The 17864-nt window shown below is 40.2% G+C and overlaps 1 protein-coding gene across 1 annotated transcript in view; it reads left to right on the top strand.

Annotated features, from left to right (window-relative positions):
• Positions 1 to 17243, top strand: part of Iqub (IQ motif and ubiquitin domain containing) — a 63176-nt gene extending 45933 nt beyond the window's left edge. The window contains exons 8-12 of the mRNA XM_052172446.1: positions 4360 to 4530; positions 7807 to 7983; positions 12082 to 12330; positions 13035 to 13220; positions 16995 to 17243. Coding sequence (XP_052028406.1) covers positions 4360 to 4530; positions 7807 to 7983; positions 12082 to 12330; positions 13035 to 13220; positions 16995 to 17180 — 969 coding nt within the window. The 3' untranslated portion in view covers positions 17181 to 17243. The remainder of the gene's footprint in view (positions 1 to 4359; positions 4531 to 7806; positions 7984 to 12081; positions 12331 to 13034; positions 13221 to 16994) is intronic.
• The last annotated feature ends 621 nt before the right edge of the window (positions 17244 to 17864 follow it).

Raw genomic sequence — 17864 nt, 5'->3', positions numbered from 1 at the left:
TGACTCCACTGCCTCATTTGAATCCCTTTCCCCAAGCTGGGATGTCGTGTCTAAATCCTAGCCAGCATGTGCTTGAGTTTTTTTTTTTTTTTATTTTAGCCATTCTGATTGGTATAAGATAGAATCTCAGAGATGTTTTGATTTGCATTTCCCAGATGATGAAGACTGTTGAACATTTCTTTAAGTGTTTCATGGCCTTTCAAGATTTCTCTGTAGAAAATTCTCTGATTAGCTCTGTACCATGCTTTTTAATTGCGTTATTTGGTGCGTTGATGTCTAACTCCTCTAGTTCTTTATATATTTTAGATTTTAGCCCTTTGTTGGATGTAGGGTTGGTGAAGATATTTTCTATGCTGTATCTGCCATTTTGTCCTATTGGTGGTGTGCTTTGCCTTACAAAAGCATTTGAGTTTCAAGACGTCACATTTATCAATTGCTGATCTTAGAGTCTGAGCTCTATGGGGTTGCCATCCCCTTTAGCTCCCTCAGTAACTCTTCTGTAGGGGTCCCTGGGCTCAGTCCAATGGATGGCTGTAAGTGTCTGCATATCTTAGTCAGCTACTGGTAGAGCCTCTCAGAGGAGAGCAGTGCTAGGCTCCTGTCTGCAAGCACAACATGGCATCAGTTATAATGTTGGGGTTTGGTGCCTGAGCATGGGATGGCTCCCGAGTTGGGCCAGTCTCTGACTGGTCTTTCCTTCTATCTCTGCTCCAGTTTTGTCCCGGCATTTCCTTTAGAAAGGAACAATTCTGGATCAAAAATTTTGCAGATGGGTGGGTGGCCCCATGCCTCAAAAGGGGGTCATATCTATCTATTGAAGGTGGTCTCTTTAGATTCCATCTCCCCACTGTCTGGTATTTAAGTTAAGGTCATCCCCATCGGTGCTGGAAGCCTCTCACATCCTTGCTGTCTGAGACTTTCCTAGAGATTCCTCTGGGCCCCACGGCATATTGCTGCATATTTCTATTTATACTTCTGGCACTCTGGAATTCTCTCCTGTCTCCCCCATACCTGATTCTGCTCCCATTTTCCCTCCTGCTCCCCATTCCCACCCAAGTCCTTCCTTCCCTCCACCTCCCAAGATTATTTAGTTCCCCCTTTGAAGTGGGAATTGAAGTATCCACACTTGGGCCTCCCTTCTTGTCAAGCTTCATGTGGTCTGTGACTTGTACCACGGGTATTTTGGACTTTTTGGCTAATATCTACTTATCAGTGTGTACATATCATGTGTGTCCTCTTGGTCTAGGTTACCTCAGTCAGGATGATATTTTTTTCATTCCATACATTTGCCTGTAAAATTCATTAAGTTTTAATAGCTGAGTAGTTATCCCATTGTGTAAATGAACCACATTTGTACATTTGTATCCATTCTCCTGTTGAGAGACATCTAAGTTGTTTTCAGCTTCTGGCTATTACAAATAATGCTGCTATGAACATAGTGGAGCATGTGTCCTTGTAATATGGTGAAGCACCTTTTGGGTATATGCCCAGGAGTGGTATAGCTGGGTCTTCAGATAGAACTATTTTCAATTTTCTAAAGAACCACCAGATTGATTTCCACAGTGGTTGTACCAGTTTGCAATCCCACTGGCAATGGAGGGCGTGTTTCTCTTTCTCCACATCCTTGCCAGCATCTGCTGTCTCCTGAGTTTTTGATCTTAGCCATTCTGATTGGTGTGACATGAAATCTCAGGCTTGTTTTGATTTGCATTTTCCTGATGAGAAAGGGCTTTAAACATTTCTTTAGATGCTTCTCTGCCATTTGAGATTCCTCAGCTGAGAATTCTCTGTTTAGCTCTGTACCCTGTTTTTAAAATTGGGCTATTTGGTTCTCTGGAGTCTAACTTCTTGATTTCTTTGTATATTTTGGATATTAGCACTCTATCAGATGTAGGGTTAGTAAAGATCATTTCTCAACCTGTAGGTTGCCATTTTGTCTTATCGATGGTGTCCTTTGCCTTACAGAAGTTTTTCAGTTTCATGAGGTCCCATTTGTCAATTGTTGATCTTAGATCCTGAGCCATTGGTGTTTTGTTCAGAAAAATTTCCCCTGTCGATACATTCGAGTCTCTTCCTCACTTTTTCTTCTATTAGATTCAGTGTATCTGACTTTATGTGGAGGTCTTTAATCCACTTAAACTTGAGCACTGTACAAGGTGATAAGTGTGGAAGAATTTTCATTTTTCTACATGCAGACCACTAGTTAGAACAGTACCATTTGGTGAAGATGGTTTTTCCCCCCACTGTATTGTTTTGGCTTCTTTGTCAAAGATCAAGCATCCATAGTTGTGTGTGAGGTTTATTTCTGGGTCTTCAATTCTATTCCATTGATCAATCTGTCTGTCTCTGTACCAATACCATGTGGTTTGTGAATATTTTTTTGTTTTTGTTTTTGTTTTGTTTTATGGGTATTACTATTGCTCTGTAGTACAGCTTGAGGTCAGGGATGGTGATCCTCCCAGAACATCTTTTACGGTTGAGAATTGTTTTCAATATCCTATGTTTTTTGTTTTTCCATATGAAGTCGAGAATTGCTCTTCTCATGTACGTGAAGAATTGAGTTGGAATATTGATGGGAATTGCATTGAATCTGTAGATTTCTTTTGATAAGATGGCCATTTTTTAAAATACGTTAATCCTACTGATTCATGAGCATGGGAAATCTTTACATCTTCTGAGATATTTTTTGATTTCTTTCTTCAGGGACTTGAAGTTCTTGTCATATAGATCTTTCACTTGCTTGGTTAGAGTAACACCAAGATGTTTTATATTATTTGTGACTATTGTGTAGGATGTTGTTTCCCTATTTTCTTTCTCACCACATTTATCTTTTGTATAAAGGAAGGCTACTGATTTGCTTGAGTTAATTTTATATCCAGCCACTTTGCTGAAGCTGTTTATCAGTTGTAGGAATTCTCTGGTACATTTTTTTGGGTCACTTATGTATAGTATCATATCATCCACAAATATTGATACCTTCCTTGACTTCTTTCTTTCCAGTTTGTATCCATTTGACCCCTTTTTTGTTGTCTAACTTCTCTAGCTAGAACTTCAAATTCTATATTGAGTAGATACGGAGAGAGTGGGCAGCCTTGTCTAGTCCTTGATTTTAGTGGGATTGCTTTAAGTTTCTCACAATTTAATTTGATGTTGGCTACTTGTTTGCTGTATATTACTTTTATTATGTTTAAGTATGGGCCTTAAATTCCTTATCTTTCTAAGATTTTTAACATGAAGGAGTGTTGTATTTTGTCAAAGGCTTTTTCAGCATCTAAGGAAATGATCTTGTGATTTTTTTTCCCTTTGAGTTTGTTTATATAGTAGATTATGTTGATGTATTTCCATATATTGAACCATCCCTGCATCCTTGGGATGAGCCTACTTGAATGTGATGAATGATCATTTTAAGGTGTTCTTGGATTTGGTTTGCAAGAATCTTATTAAGTATTTTTGCATTGATATTCATAAGCGAAATTGGTCTGAAGTTCTCTTTCTTTGTAGTTTCTTTGTGTAGCATGTATCAGAGTAAATGTGGTTTCATAGAATGAATTTGGTAGTGTTCTTTCTGTTTTTATTTTGTGGAATAGTTTGAGGAGTATTGGTATTATTTCTTCTTTGAAGATCTGGTAGAATTCTGCACTAAAGCCATCTGGTTCTGGGCTATTTATTTATTTATTTATTTGGTTGGTTGGTTGGTTGGTTGGGAGATTTTTACTGACTGCTTCTATCTCCTTAGGGGTTTGGGGACTATTTAGATAGTTTACCCGATCTTGATTTAACTTTGGTATGTGGTATCTATCTAGAAAACCATCCATTTCATCTAGATTTTTCTTTTGTTGAGTATAGGCCTTTATAGTAGGATCTGATGATTTTTTGAATTTCCTCCATTTCTGTTGTCATGTCTCTTTTTTCACTTATGAGTTTGTTAATTTGGATACTACCTCTGGGCCCTTTAGTTAGTTTGGTTAGTTTATCTATCTTGTTGATTTTTCAAAGAAGCAGCTCTTGGTTTTGTTGATATTTTTTTTTTTTTGTATTCTCTTTGTTTCCAATTGGTTGATTTGAGCCCTGAGTGTGATTATTTCCTGCAGTTTACTCCTCTTAGGCATGTTTGCTTCTTTTTGTTCTAGAGCTCTCGGGTGTGCTGTTAAGTTGCCAGTGTAGGATCTTTACAATTTCTTTATGAAGGCACTTAGTACTATAGTTTTCCTATTAGCACTGCTTTACTTTTTATTATCTTTTTAAAAGCTTAGTGATCTTTTTAGTTATGACTGAAAAATTGATTTCTAGTGAATGGGACAAAATAGTTATTTTCAGACTTTAATTAATCTTAATTGCAACAATAATACTATTTTCTAGTGTTCAGCTCCAAATGTCTGGAGAAGACCTGATGGCAAAACCATTGAAATGGATACACAGTTCACAATAAGGGCCAGAGAGCTGCAAAGCATCTACAAGTGCATCCTGCTGAAAGACCTGTCTCAAGATGAGAGGCTGGATATACTCCTGACGCTTAAACACACTGTAAAGGTATGTCATGTTCACCATCAGTATAAAGATCGCTGGATTCTAGAATCAACCAGTCTCCTTTCATTAAGTGATTGTATAACTATTGATAAATGCTTCCATACATTAAATTGTATAAAGAGCTTACTTATTTTGGTAAGTTTTGAGATATATATATATATGTATGATGAATGAATACTTACCTAAAAGCTCTCAAAATATGTGCTATGTTGATGACAGTTATATGTAAAGTTGTGGGTCCAATCTGCAAATAATTTTGTAAATGCTTTATGATAATATAATAAAATGTAAACATAGTATGTTTAAATACAAATTCATCTTTATATAGCCATGTACCACAACATGGTTTAAGAATTTGAAAAAACAGCAATTATTGAATTATTATCTATATTTTGAATAGTTTTCAATGAAAAGCTATTCTTAGTCATTAACATTTTTATCTATTGTTATTGTTCTTGTATGTGTGTGTGTATGTGTATATGTGTGTGTGTGTGTGTGTGTGCACGTGCGCGCACTTGTCGATATATGTGCTTTACGGTGCACACATACAGGTCTGAGTTGGGTAGATGGACGTGAGATCTCATGCTTTCATTGCAAGTGTTCTTACCCACTGAGTCATCCCGATCTCCTGCTTTTTAGAGGTTGTAAAGCCATATCGATGTAACTATGTTTATTTTCCCCCTCACATACTATTAATTTTCTACTTTTAAATGAAAATTAAGATAGTGGATGCCATGTAGTCCGGTTTTCTTCAGAAATTGACTTCCACATTAGTTTGAGTTCAGAAGTTTCCGGGGGACATGCTCAAGTACAGCAAGCAGATAGGAAAACCGTCTTCGCTAGGAAGAGAAAAAAAACTCCAGGGTCAATTTCGGACTCTTAGAACCGTAAAAGTTGCGTTAGTTTCACCAGAATCTTGAAGTATAGCGTGCCTTGAGGATTTGCCGGGTGTCAGAGCAAGGGGTAGGACTGTTGCCTTGTTTCACTGAATTGAGGGTGTGAGTTTGCTCTGGCAGTCTTCAGAAACAGTGTTCCAAAGTGGAGCTGAGAGTTGTCTTACCATGACTCACCATGAGGGGGCGAGTGAGAGCTTCCGGGTGGGCCACAGAACCCTGGTTATGGCTGTTCTGATCTACTGCTTTGCAATAAATTCCTATAATCTGGACAGATGCCTCCCCCACCCCCGACCCCCGGGAATAAAATTATAGTAGTGAGCTTAATGAGCAAAGGACTTATCGGCACCAAGGCCACAGAAGATGGCCCCGTGCTTCTTCTTTTACTAATTTTCATGTTTCCTCACCCTGGATTGAGAAGAATAGACAAAGGTTTTAAGACACGTTAGATTAGGTAATTGGTTCACAGATCTGTGTTTCACGTGCTATCTTTTCTGTGGACTGCCTTTGCAAATATCGAGGTGGTGGTGTAAACAGCCTTGATGGAAACCTTCTTAGACAGCAAAAGAGGAGCAAAAGTGCAGAGGCAAGAAATAAGGGTCATCATATTGGCAGGGGGAGGGGGAGGGAGAGAGGGAGGGAGGGAGAGAGAGAGAGAGAGAGAGAGAGAGAGAGAGAGAGAGAGAGAGAGGAGGAGAGAGAGGAGAGAGAGAGAGGAGGAGAGGAGAGAGAGAAAGAGAGATCAACTAAAGAGGCGAGGGATGGACTCCAAAGACAATGCATGTGTTTGAATTTGTTTACCTAAACTATCTGTATGTGAATTTATTTAGCAATATTTTGAAGAAAGATAAAGGTATAAATGTAATTAAAATTCTGACTCTGTTGACTTGCTACAATCTTATATAAACTACTTATGTATATGTGTATTTGTCTACTCAAATATATATACTAAATATATACTCAAATATATACTAATTAGACCAATGAATTTTAAACTTGAGTACACACTAGGATCACCTAGAGTTTCAGAGAGGGGAGAGAGAGAGAGAGAGAGAGAGAGAGAGAGAGAGAGAGAGAGAGAGAGGGAGGAGAGAGAGATCATGAGTAAGTGAATATATAAGTAAGACACCATTTCAGAGAGCTACATTAGATATTTAGGCATGAAAGCAGGATTAATGAAAATCTGTTTTCTCCAAGGCCCTCCTAAAATGCTTCCAGGGAGAGGCCCCGTCCATTTCAACTCTTCAACTTATTAATATTACCAAGTATGAAAAAGTATGAAAGAGTATTGCCTTAGGGTGACTCTCCTCCATGCAAACTGTCCCATCCAGTTCCCTATCTGTCTTGGGGGAACCCAGATAGTGGGATGAACATAGATCTATTTCACTGTTCATAAATACTGTCCTAAGCCCCTAACTCTCACATAGTTTGCTTGTTCAAACTATCCAGGTTGAGTACTTTACTAAAAAGCATTGGATGGTATGATAGATGTGAGCAAAATATGAAGTTTCATGGTGTTGGACAGGACAACTCATCATCGTCAACTCTGTGCATTTTCCACCTTTTTCATCCTCATTTTAGACTTCCTTTGGTCTCCTTGAAGCAATCACCAATGAGCAGTCATTTTCCTTGGTTTCTCTTAATGATTTTCATTCCTCTGTACAAGCCTATAAATAATTTGGTTCAGCGTTTTTAGTTTTTACCTATTGTGAAATTGTACGGCATTCACCAATTTATGCCTTCTTCATTTTGATTATTTACTTTATAAGATGTAAGTATTAAGATTTACAGTTATCATTAAATGATGTCCAAAAAGAATGGAGGAGTGGGCCCTGGTTCTGGAAAGACTCAGTGCAAGAGTATAGGGGAATTCCAGAACAGGGAAGTGGGAAGGGGTAGATGGAAGAATAGGGGGACAGAAGAGGGCTTATGGGACTTGCGGGGAGTGGGGACCCAGAAAAGGGGAAATCATTTGCAATGTAAATAAAAAAATATAAATAAATAAAAAAATATTTACACAAAAAAGAAAAAAAAGATTTACAGTTATCATATAGTTTACTCATTTCCATAAAGTCCATTATATTGATAAGCCATAATTTACATATATACTATTTGCTAACAATTTTTTAGTTGTTTCTAAGTTTTGGCTACTATTGAACATTGTCTCTATAGCTACTTTTCTCTGAAGTACCTATGTAAAGAGTTTCTGGGCTATATATTGCATATTATCAAACTAGCTATTTAATATAAATTGTTAATTGTGCTGAATTTTACTTCTGTCACCCTTTAAAATGTCTTGGAATGTGGATTCCAGTTTGTTTGGGTGGTAGCTTTAAAAATAGTGATTTAAAATAATTATATTGAGTACTTTGTGTTTTGTTTATAGGAACATGAGTGTAAACTGACCCAAGAAATCCTAGAATTGGTTGACCGAGAAGTTGACCTTATGATGAGGGGAGTCAAACCTCAGAATCTCGAAGGACTCAGAAAGAGAATCACGACACTCTTTATTCACTACATCAAAACGCCTCTGTTTAATCCTGAAGTTGCAAGATACCTTAAGGTACTTTACATACTCCATTGATTTTCCAGATCCTAAGGTGTTATATCATTAGTTGAAAGACTGCCGAAGTTTGCTTCTGTGCGTTATCCCAAATTTAAGTAAGACTGCCCCTCTGCTGAGCTCTCCAGGACCACCATTCTGTTGACAAGCTAAGCTCTCCCTGCAACCTCTGTGGCATTTGAGTTTTCAGCATCACATTCTTTTCTAAGAGCTGAACTGACTGCGCAGTTGTGGCACTGTGCTCTCCATGCCCCAGCTTCTGTAGCGAGCGAGCGTTGCTCCCACCTGCAGTCCTAGGCTTTTTTTGATCTTACCAACTCTTACTCATCAAAAATCCAACTCTCCATCCCTCTCTTTCGTGAGGCCTCAGAGAAGTTTGCCTTTTCTCCAGTTCTCCCCGTGTGCCTTGTCTGTCTTTAGCACTTACGGAACTGTATCAGTGACTGGATCCAGGAAGCCAGCCTAAAGAACTACTACCTGAGTTTGTGTTTGAGTTACATTCTGCCCTCTCCCACAAGTACGATTAGGTTCCTGTCTGGGGGTGTGCAGAACTCTTTGTTTTCTTTCTTTCTTTCTTTCTTTCTTTCTTTCTTTCTTTCTTTCTTTCTTTCTTTCTTTCTTTCTTTCTTTCTTTCTTTCTTTCTTTCTTTCTTTCTTTTTTTTCTTTCTTTCTTTCTTTTTTTTTTTTTTTTGAGACAGGCTTTCTCTGTGTAGCCCTGGCTGTCCTGGAGCTCACTCTGTAGACCAGGCTGGCCTCGAACTCAGAAATCCAAAATCCACCTGCCTCTGCCTCCCAAGTGCTGGGATTACAGGCATGAGCCACCACCGCCTGGTTACCTCTTTGTTTTCTTACAAAGCTATTTAACACACTTTTAGTAAGTTGGGAAGTTTTACTAAAGGTTATAGTTGTAGAGTTATAATCTAGGAAGCTGGCTATCTTTAGAATTTTTAGCAAAACAAAGCCCTCATAATGTAGACAAAATCTAGAAAAATAAAAAGTGCTTGTTGTTTATATTCTTTTTTTTTTTAATGAATTAAAAATGATTATGCTGTTGAAAAGACTGGGAGAAAAGTTTCCCATTGTATAACCTCATAGTTTTTTGAGTGTCTAAATTGGTTTGTTTATATAGATTTGCAGCAATATAATGAGAGAATTTGACCTCTACATTATTATGTTATATTACTGTTTTGAAATTTCTTTGATAAAATTTCACTCTTCCAAGTAAGTTTTAGTAACACAGAAAGTCATGTAACTAGCAACACAGACTAAGTGTTCATACAAAACTTAGTCCTCACAGACGGCCCTGCTGTCAGCTCTCAGCCGACTCATGTTTTATTTTGGTGACTTTATTTATTCCAGAATGTCTCATAAATGGAATAATTCTATCACAGAACCACATGCAGTCTTTTGAGACAGGCTTCCTTCCACTCATTTCATTTGAGATTTGCCTGTGATTTGATGCGCCAATGGTTTCTTGTTATGGTTCAGAAGCCCAAGATCCAATCCCAAGATTCAGGAGTTTGATTTTTATCTTTTCACTTCAGGGAACAACACTCATCTTCTGTTGTATTCTAGGGTTTTTTTTTTTCTTTTCTTTTTTGCCACTCTGATTTGCAACTGGGGCTTTGACTTATTTTGAGTTTTGCTTTTTTGTTTGTTTTGTTTTTTCTTATGCTACAAAGGTTTAGCTTTGTCAAGTTTTCAGAATTTTTTTTTTAAAAGGGTCAATCTTCACTGAATTGTCATAACTCCTTTGTCATATATAACATCACTTTTTAAAAGTTTCTGGCCACTATGGGAGTTGCCTAACCTCCTTGATGTAATGTAAGTTAAACAAACTTTTTCAAGACATTAGACAGAAGGCAGTGGAAGATTGTGATTCCTAGAAGAAGCTAAATAAACGAAATGAGCTTGTGCTGATGATCCCACTTGGCCGTGAAGGAGAGCCGTGCTGTGCTCCAGCAGGAGGGTAAAGAAGGGGCTCTGGGCTCCTTAAGTTGGCTTGAGAGAAAGAGGCTCCCTTTGTCCCTCACACCCACGTGACAGAAGCTTGAGGGCCACAGGGCCACGAGTGGATTGCATAGGATGGAAGTTCACAGGGCAATGGTGTCCCTCTTACAAATTCAGCTGAGTTCTCCTCAGAACCAAAAGTGGGGATAACATGTGACGAGAGACACCCCTTAAAGGATAAATGGTAACCGCATGCAACACTTAACACAAAGCTAGTTACCTCTTCTCTGTTCCCAAGGCAGACTGGAACACTCCAGTTTGTGGAGTAATAGGCAGGCATACAAAGGGGACTGACTCGGTAGTGGGAAGTGATTAGCCCCAAAATGGAGAACTGCTTTACTCCTGATTTAAAAAAAAAAAGACACAGGGCATAAGATCAGTGGAGCAGCTGGGACAGAAGTCTTCCCGGCTGCCATTGGCGCCAGGGAGCCAGGAGACTCTGCAGCCTTCTGTGCACAGCCTTCCAGGAGAGAGTGATCTCCCAGCAGCGCTTTAGCTTCTGAGCACAGAAGTGAGATCTCCACCTCCTCTCTGGAGGGGACCTGCTAGGAGCACCCAGGGCTTAAGATCAGTGGAGCAGCTGGGATGGAGTCTTCCTGCCGCCATTGGCACCAGGGAGCCTAGAGACTCCACAGCTAGAGACTCCACAGTCTTCTGTGCATAGCCTGCCAGGAGAGAGATCTCCCAGCAGTGCTTTCACTTTTGAGCTCAGAGGAGTAAGGACACAGGCTTTCAGGCCCACAGGAGGAACAAACTCCAGCCAGAGACAACAATACCAACTAGCACCAGAGATAACCAGATGGTGAAAGGCAAGTACAAGAACACTACCAACAGGGGGAAAAAACCCCCCCAAACCCCCCAAACCCCAACAAGAACAACAAAAAAAACACCACAAACTTAAAACCAAGACATTAACCAATCAAACTGTTATTAGTAATTTAACTATTCTTCAGGGAAAAAATGCATAAAGCTATTGATGGTAATAAAAATATCCCCAATTAAGGTAAAGTTCATAATGTCTAGCATCCAAAAACAGATGAGATACATAAACAAAATGCGATAAGTAAAACAAGTAGCTAAATCATCATTCAAATGACAAATGTTGGAATTAGCTGAAGAAGACATTTGGTCAGTTCATAAGATTTTAGAGGTTTGTAAATTAAGTGAAGACATCCAAGATACGCCGTAAAACTTCCGAAGAAGAAAACTGTCTTACTTGAGCCAGAAAACCACACTTAATTAAATTAAGTGGAGACTTGGTGACATTGATGAAGAAACCAGAAATCACTGAACTAGAAGACCACCGTAGAAACTGTTCCCAGCAGCACACGGGGAGACAGAATGTAAAGCAACGTGAGCACCACCAACTTTGGGAAAAGTTCAGTTACCTTAGTGTACGTCAGAGGCTCAAATGAGAGCGTGCAGGATAAAGGAAACATTTTGTTAAAATAATGGCCATCATTCTTCTGAATCATCGAACAAACTAAACCACAGGCTCAGGAGAAGTCAGCAGAGCATGACGTACAAGAAGCAAAAGACACCAAGCGAAAGCTCTGGCCAGGGAGAAAGAGCAGCTTGTGTACAGCGGGACAAAATAAGGATGAAAAATAAGGATGGAAGCAGAGTTCTCTCTGGAAACATCCCGGGGAAAAGACAGCCAGTCAGCCTCCGCAAAAGCTCTCAGGTCAACCACCGCGAGATAAACGTCACCCTCTGCCTCTTCCGCTTGAATTGATTTATTTTCCTTCCTTATCACACAGGAAACACCTTTCAATATAATACTGAATGGGATCACTGAGGGCAGATAGCCATCGCTTGTTCTCAGTAGTAGATGAGAAAAATACATTTTAAAAAATGTGCAAAGAGCTGGTGATTGATTTTCTAAAGACGCTACCAACGTCTGTCTAGCGGTTGGTGTGTAGCATAGACTTTTAATATTTTGGCCAGGAAAATAAAGCTCGTTTGGAATTTAAGTCTCACACACAATAGATAATTGTAAGAAAAAGAAGACTTTTTAGAGTGAGCGATTTTAGAATTAAATTTAAGCAGTCCTCATGCTTTTCGTCTTCTTTTTTCTTTCTCTTTAGGTCCCTCAAGACCCACTCAAGTTTTATGATACGATTTACTTTTGCCACAGTTGCCAAATGTACTTGCCTTCTGTAGAGTTTTCTGTCTCGCCCACCTCGCATCGTGTGTACCGCTGCCGGCACTGCACAAACCTAGAGAATGAGACTCAGAGGCGGGAATCGTTTTTGAAGTACAAGTGTTTACTTCAGCGGCTCTACTACTCAGAGGCTAATTATGCCGATGACTCCCAGATTGCTTTTCTGATGCAGGTATGAGCTTTCAAAGGTGTTAATTACAAAATAGAGCCGGGGGACCCTCGAGACAGGCTCGGTGGTCAGGAGCGCTGGCTGCTTTTCCAAAGGACCTGGGTTCCCTTCCCACCACCCACTTGGCAGTTGACAAGTCTGAGAGGAATCTGATGCCCTCTTCTGGCCTCTGTAGTCACTGCAAAGACCATGCATGCAGACAAAACAGCCACACACCTGAAATCTGTCAGAGAGGCTCTAAGGGCTGTGGGAACCATATTAGGGTTTCCTAAAGCAGACAGCTGTTGAATTTCTGAGATTCAGGCAGAGATGTGTTCTTGGTCTTTAAATGCCATACTACACTCTGAAAATTTACCGGTAAACCAGATAGCACGCACACCTTAGAAAAGAAGGCAGACGTTTAACAAGAGTGACAGCAAATATGATAAAGCATCTCATCTTTAAGAGACCAGCATTCACAGTCAGGGAATGAGATGTCTGAGATGTCTGACAGCAGATTTCATGTGGGCGATGTTGAAAGATGACAAAGTTTGGGCTGTGGCACACACACACACACACACACACACTCCTAAAGTCTTATGAATGCTGTTCCCCTTCAAAAAACTTACTCATCATGATTTAATTATTTCCCCAATTAACATGATGATACTTAAAGCATTGACTTAGAAGCAAACAACGTTATTGTTTGAACTTCTCTTGGCATGTAGCTCCAGGATATTAAATACTTGACAGAGAACATCTGGGCGTCCCAGTCGGCCCTCAGTGCCTGGGATGACCTCAACGACCTGGTCATGGTCAGGTGGGACAAACATGTGGAGTGGTCTCCCTGGAACTGCATTCTTCTCACCAAGGACGAAGGCATAGCGCACCTCAAGCTGGAGAGCATTGAAAAGGTAAGATGGAGATTTTAAGTAAGCCAGTTGGTTACAGCAGGGCGTTTTTGAGTGTCCTTTAACATACCAATGACTGAAGTGTTTCTACTGAATCAACAGACAGTTATATGGGGCTACATGGAGTGATAAGAGGAAACTATGTAGATGGTGTATATTGAAGTTGTGAAGATTAACAGGAAGCTAAGGCATATTGAGTAAAGATGAAAGGTTTGAATATATAATCATCTAGCATCATCTCACCCTTTTCAGCAAGTTCTGGGAAGGACTTTGTTTCACTCATGTATTTCTATCCCTTTCGTACCTAGAGTAAGGCCTCTTAAGACCAGGAGTTTGCTTAAGTATTGGTTGAATAAATTTTGACAAAGATATGTGTGTGTGTGGGCACATCTGGTGGAGTGTCAACTGGGGTATCCACTATGGAAATCAGTACAGAGGTTCCTAAATGCAAGTAATAGAACTATCCTATGGTGCAACTGTGGCTGTTTATATCTGATCTAAGTCTGAATACCCTAGAGAGACCTGTAAACAGTGTGAGTGTATGTGTGTGTGTGTGTGTGTGAGAGAGAGAGAGAAAGAGAGAGAGAGAGAGAGAGAGAGAGAGAGAGAGAGAGAAGGTATAGAATTAACTTAGGTCTGATTGACTGATGGGTGAATATACAAGCCTTGGTATTGCTTGTGTGTAATACAGTTTTATTCAGAACATAATGTTAAAATAAGTCAGACTTGAATAGCACGCGTTTTCCTCCTACATATGAAATCTAAAAATTAAAAAAAAAAAAAAAGCCATGTAAAAGGAACCGAGGAAGTCTTTGCGGGGAGGGGAGGAGTCGGCAGTGGTAAGGGAAGCAGAGAAGAGATGGGTGAACGTTAACGAAGGGCAGGACGTGCTTGTGAAGGTGCCATGATGAGACTTATTCTTTTGCATATTAATTGAAAAACATAAAGTCCAAAATAAGTATCTGTATACTAAATAATGCTTATTATTAATATATAAATATTAGGGAGCCCAGACTTTGTCCTTTGATTTAATGGCCGGAGTCTGCCTACAAAAGTACTCAGTTGTCAAATTCTTCCAATGCTGGGAGTCACGTGTATGGGATCCCATTCTTCCATTTGCGTCCATCTAACTCGGGGACATGACAGCAGCACAAAGCACGACTACTTCTTCAATTCAGGAACTCTTAAGATGCAACCTGTAAAGCATTCCGATGAGTAAAACTGAGGGCCCCATGAGATATTCCGGAAGGGCTCCATGCACACTCAGAGAGTGCAGGTCCCAAGAGCCTGCCCTGCTTCTCTCTCAATTTATTATTGTGGTATCTTTAACTCCATGCAAGATACCCTTAAAGGAGACTAAAGCTGCGGACCAGCCACAGCCATTTTGAACAGCGCTGTCCCAAGATGCTGCTGCTGCTGCTTGCTTATTTGTTTATTAAGGAAGGCGAGGGAATGATATAAAGGGAAGAAACTAGTTACAGTTTTAGCCTATTCCAATAATTTTTGAGTTCTAAGAACCCAGGCTATGAAATAACTCACTCTAGGGACGGAAAGAAACTCGCAGAAAGAAATTGAAGCTGTGTTAAATGTTATATTTAGTAAACTAAGCCGCCACATAAATATTTAATCACTGGAAGCACAGCCAATACTAGCAATATCATTTCATCTAGGACCCACAATGAAATTGAAGTTCATTCCCAAGGCTGATATTCCAGTTCTTCTTCAATTAATCCACACAACTCCTTTGTGTACCTAATCAAATCACTGCACTCTCAGATTAAATGTTCCATCCACGTGCATCTCCCGTCTCAGGACGCCAGTCACTCTCAATTTCCACTAGCAGAGCAGACTTGCAAGCCTTGTCCCGACTCCAAGCCTTTGCAGCTCTCTAGGGTCTCCAGTTTGTGCCTGCCGTCCTGCAAGCGTTGCTGTCCATTCTGTTCTGAGTAGTTCAAATTTGCGCAGCAAATCAAAGCATTTCCGTAATTCTCTTGAAACACAGAGACATCATTTCCCCCCACCCTCCAGAAGCAACAACAGAGCAAAGAAACAAACACAACAAGAGAATTTAGAACGACCTGGATCCATTGGCAGAGGAGAGAGTTCTGTTCTCAGAGGACAGGAGTGCTGCCGATTAACCTCTTGTCCACGCAAACCGGCTAAAGTTGGGCCAGTGATTCCCTAAAAAATCATCTACCACATCCCAGTTTCTTTCCTGTCTATCACTATCAACCTGTGGGACATACTTACTTTACAGTACAGAATTTTAGAAGACTGGTTAAAGATGTGGAATGGGCAAAACCTTCCAACGGGGTCTAATCTAGCAAACGAACTGTTCCTCCTCTCTAATGTCCCGTCATTTCTCAGAACCAGGGCAGTTGTACAGACGGACAGTGTGTCTGGGGTGGGGCAGTGGCGGTGGTTGTGTGTGCAAGCTCCAGGCTGCTACACACCACCCTGTCGGCCCTTCTCAGCAATGAGCTGTTTTCCTGCCCACCACAGCCTTCTCTCACACCTGTCGCAGCCGTCACATCTCTCATTCCACCTCTCTCCACTGAGTATACACCACTGCTCTCCTTCTTTAGAAATATCATAAACGCTGAACCATTGCCAAGACTCATCTCAGCTATCTCGCTGTTGCTCAGAGTCAGGGCGATACTGCTGATGCTCAGGGTGTCCAGGGGCAGGGCTCGTGCGAGCGCCCGGCGGCTGTACAGGCGGCTGTACACCTTCCCGCCCTGGATGTCTGATGTCCCAAGGCTGGCTGGGCTGGACTTTCGTGCTCGTCGGCTGAGGACAGTAATGCTGCCCTGCACTTTCCCACTGGAATTCAAGGCCACATCTCTCACATCCATTACACATCTCCCTGTCAGTGCAGATAGCTCCAAGGCTCGTGGGGACTTTGTGTTTGCAGCTGCTTGCAGAAATGCAGCGGAGAAAGATACAGACTGGTCATTGTCTACTGCATGCAGCTCTGTTCTCCCATCTTCCCTTGCAATTTTGCAAGTGAGCCCACTTTTAAAAGCATCTTCCCATAAAACTTACCTTCCCACCCCCAACCCCCACCCTTAGTTGTTCCGGAGCTGTTGCGCATCTCTGCTGACTGACTCATCGCCCTTCAGAGCCTCCATGGGTCTCTCAGACCCTCCTTGGAGCAGGAATCTTTTTGAGAACTCGTCTTAAAATGCTTTCTGTCCAATGTATGAATGTATGTATGTATGTATGTATGTATGTATAGGCATGTATAAAATTGTTGCTTGTTACATGCCACCGGAATAAAACAGAAACCTGGGTACATCCTACCCCATACCAGGTAATTACTATAAATACACATGGAGGAGACAAAGAATAAAGAAAGCTAATAACAACAGTAGTTTGGACTGAGAGAGAGAGAGAGAGAGAGAGAGAGAGAGCCAGAGAGCCAGAGAGACAGAGACAGAGAGAGACACAGAGAGAGACAGAGAGACAGAGAGAGAGACAGAGAGAGACAGAAACAGAGAGACAGAGAGAGACAGAAACAGAGACAGAGAGAGACAGAGAGAGACAGAGACAGTCAGACAGAGACAGAGAAGACACACAGAGAAACACAGAGCCCTGGTAAACGTGAAACTAAAGCATCATAGGTACTAAGCTCTGAAAGATAAGAGACAAAGTGAGAAGAAAAGAATCCTAGGTTGAATAAACAGTTAAGCAAAGATACTGAGACGTGGTCACGTATTATCTGGCAAAATATATATGTATAGATTTCTATAAAACTTTATTTTCCTTTATTTGCAGGGGTATGGACGCCTTTTTATTCACAAGATCAAGCACAAACATATCCTGGCTAAAAACTATTTTTCACAGATCCCAACCTTGGCTTCACTTATTCTTAAGGATGATGAAGTAGAAGCTATCAGGAGTAAATACTCCACAGATAGTCCACCTAAAATCATAATACCCCGTGGGATTGAACCTCAGTAGATCCAAGAATATCAATTTGATGATGAGCGGTTTTGTTCTCTACGAAGAAAGTAATACAGAGGTCATGTGACATGGAAAATCACCTATATATTTCTATTTGTATTATTTGCTTTACTTAGTATTTTGCTATATGAATAGAAAAATATCTGTATGCACCAACCCTTGTTAGGTGGTTAGTAATATATAAATTTGATACTAACATTAATAGTTAAAGAGAACATTTTATTTTTTATCTATTTTCATGCTAATTTAAGAAAAGATGCTTTATAGTCAAAATACATCAGTGAAACAAATCCTTGGCTTAACCTTCAGTGAAAGTAATTTATTTATTTAACATATAATTTATGAGTATAATCATTTTCTACACATAAGCCTGTATTTTGATATAAGTATTTGAATATTTTACTTTTATTGTCTATTTTTACCTTCTAACTGCATAATACAAGAAAAGAAACTATAGTAAACAAAGAAAAATCTGCGTTGCATGCCATGACACAGGGCAAACAGTGGGAATGTTATGTTAAATGCTCCCTACGGGGTTGTATTGAGAATCTGTAAGAAGCATAAACTTGATCAAATCAACTGTCCACTGCTTCTCAATAAACTAAGCAATGTCCCTGACTCCATACCTGTCTGAAATGTGTGATGATGATGATGTATCCAAAGGTGGCACACCCAAAATAG

This window comes from Apodemus sylvaticus, chromosome 2, assembly GCF_947179515.1.
Source record: "Apodemus sylvaticus chromosome 2, mApoSyl1.1, whole genome shotgun sequence".
NCBI lineage: Eukaryota > Metazoa > Chordata > Mammalia > Rodentia > Muridae > Apodemus > Apodemus sylvaticus.
Note: the sequence above shows the minus strand (reverse complement) of the source record. Positions and strands in the feature narration are given on the sequence as shown.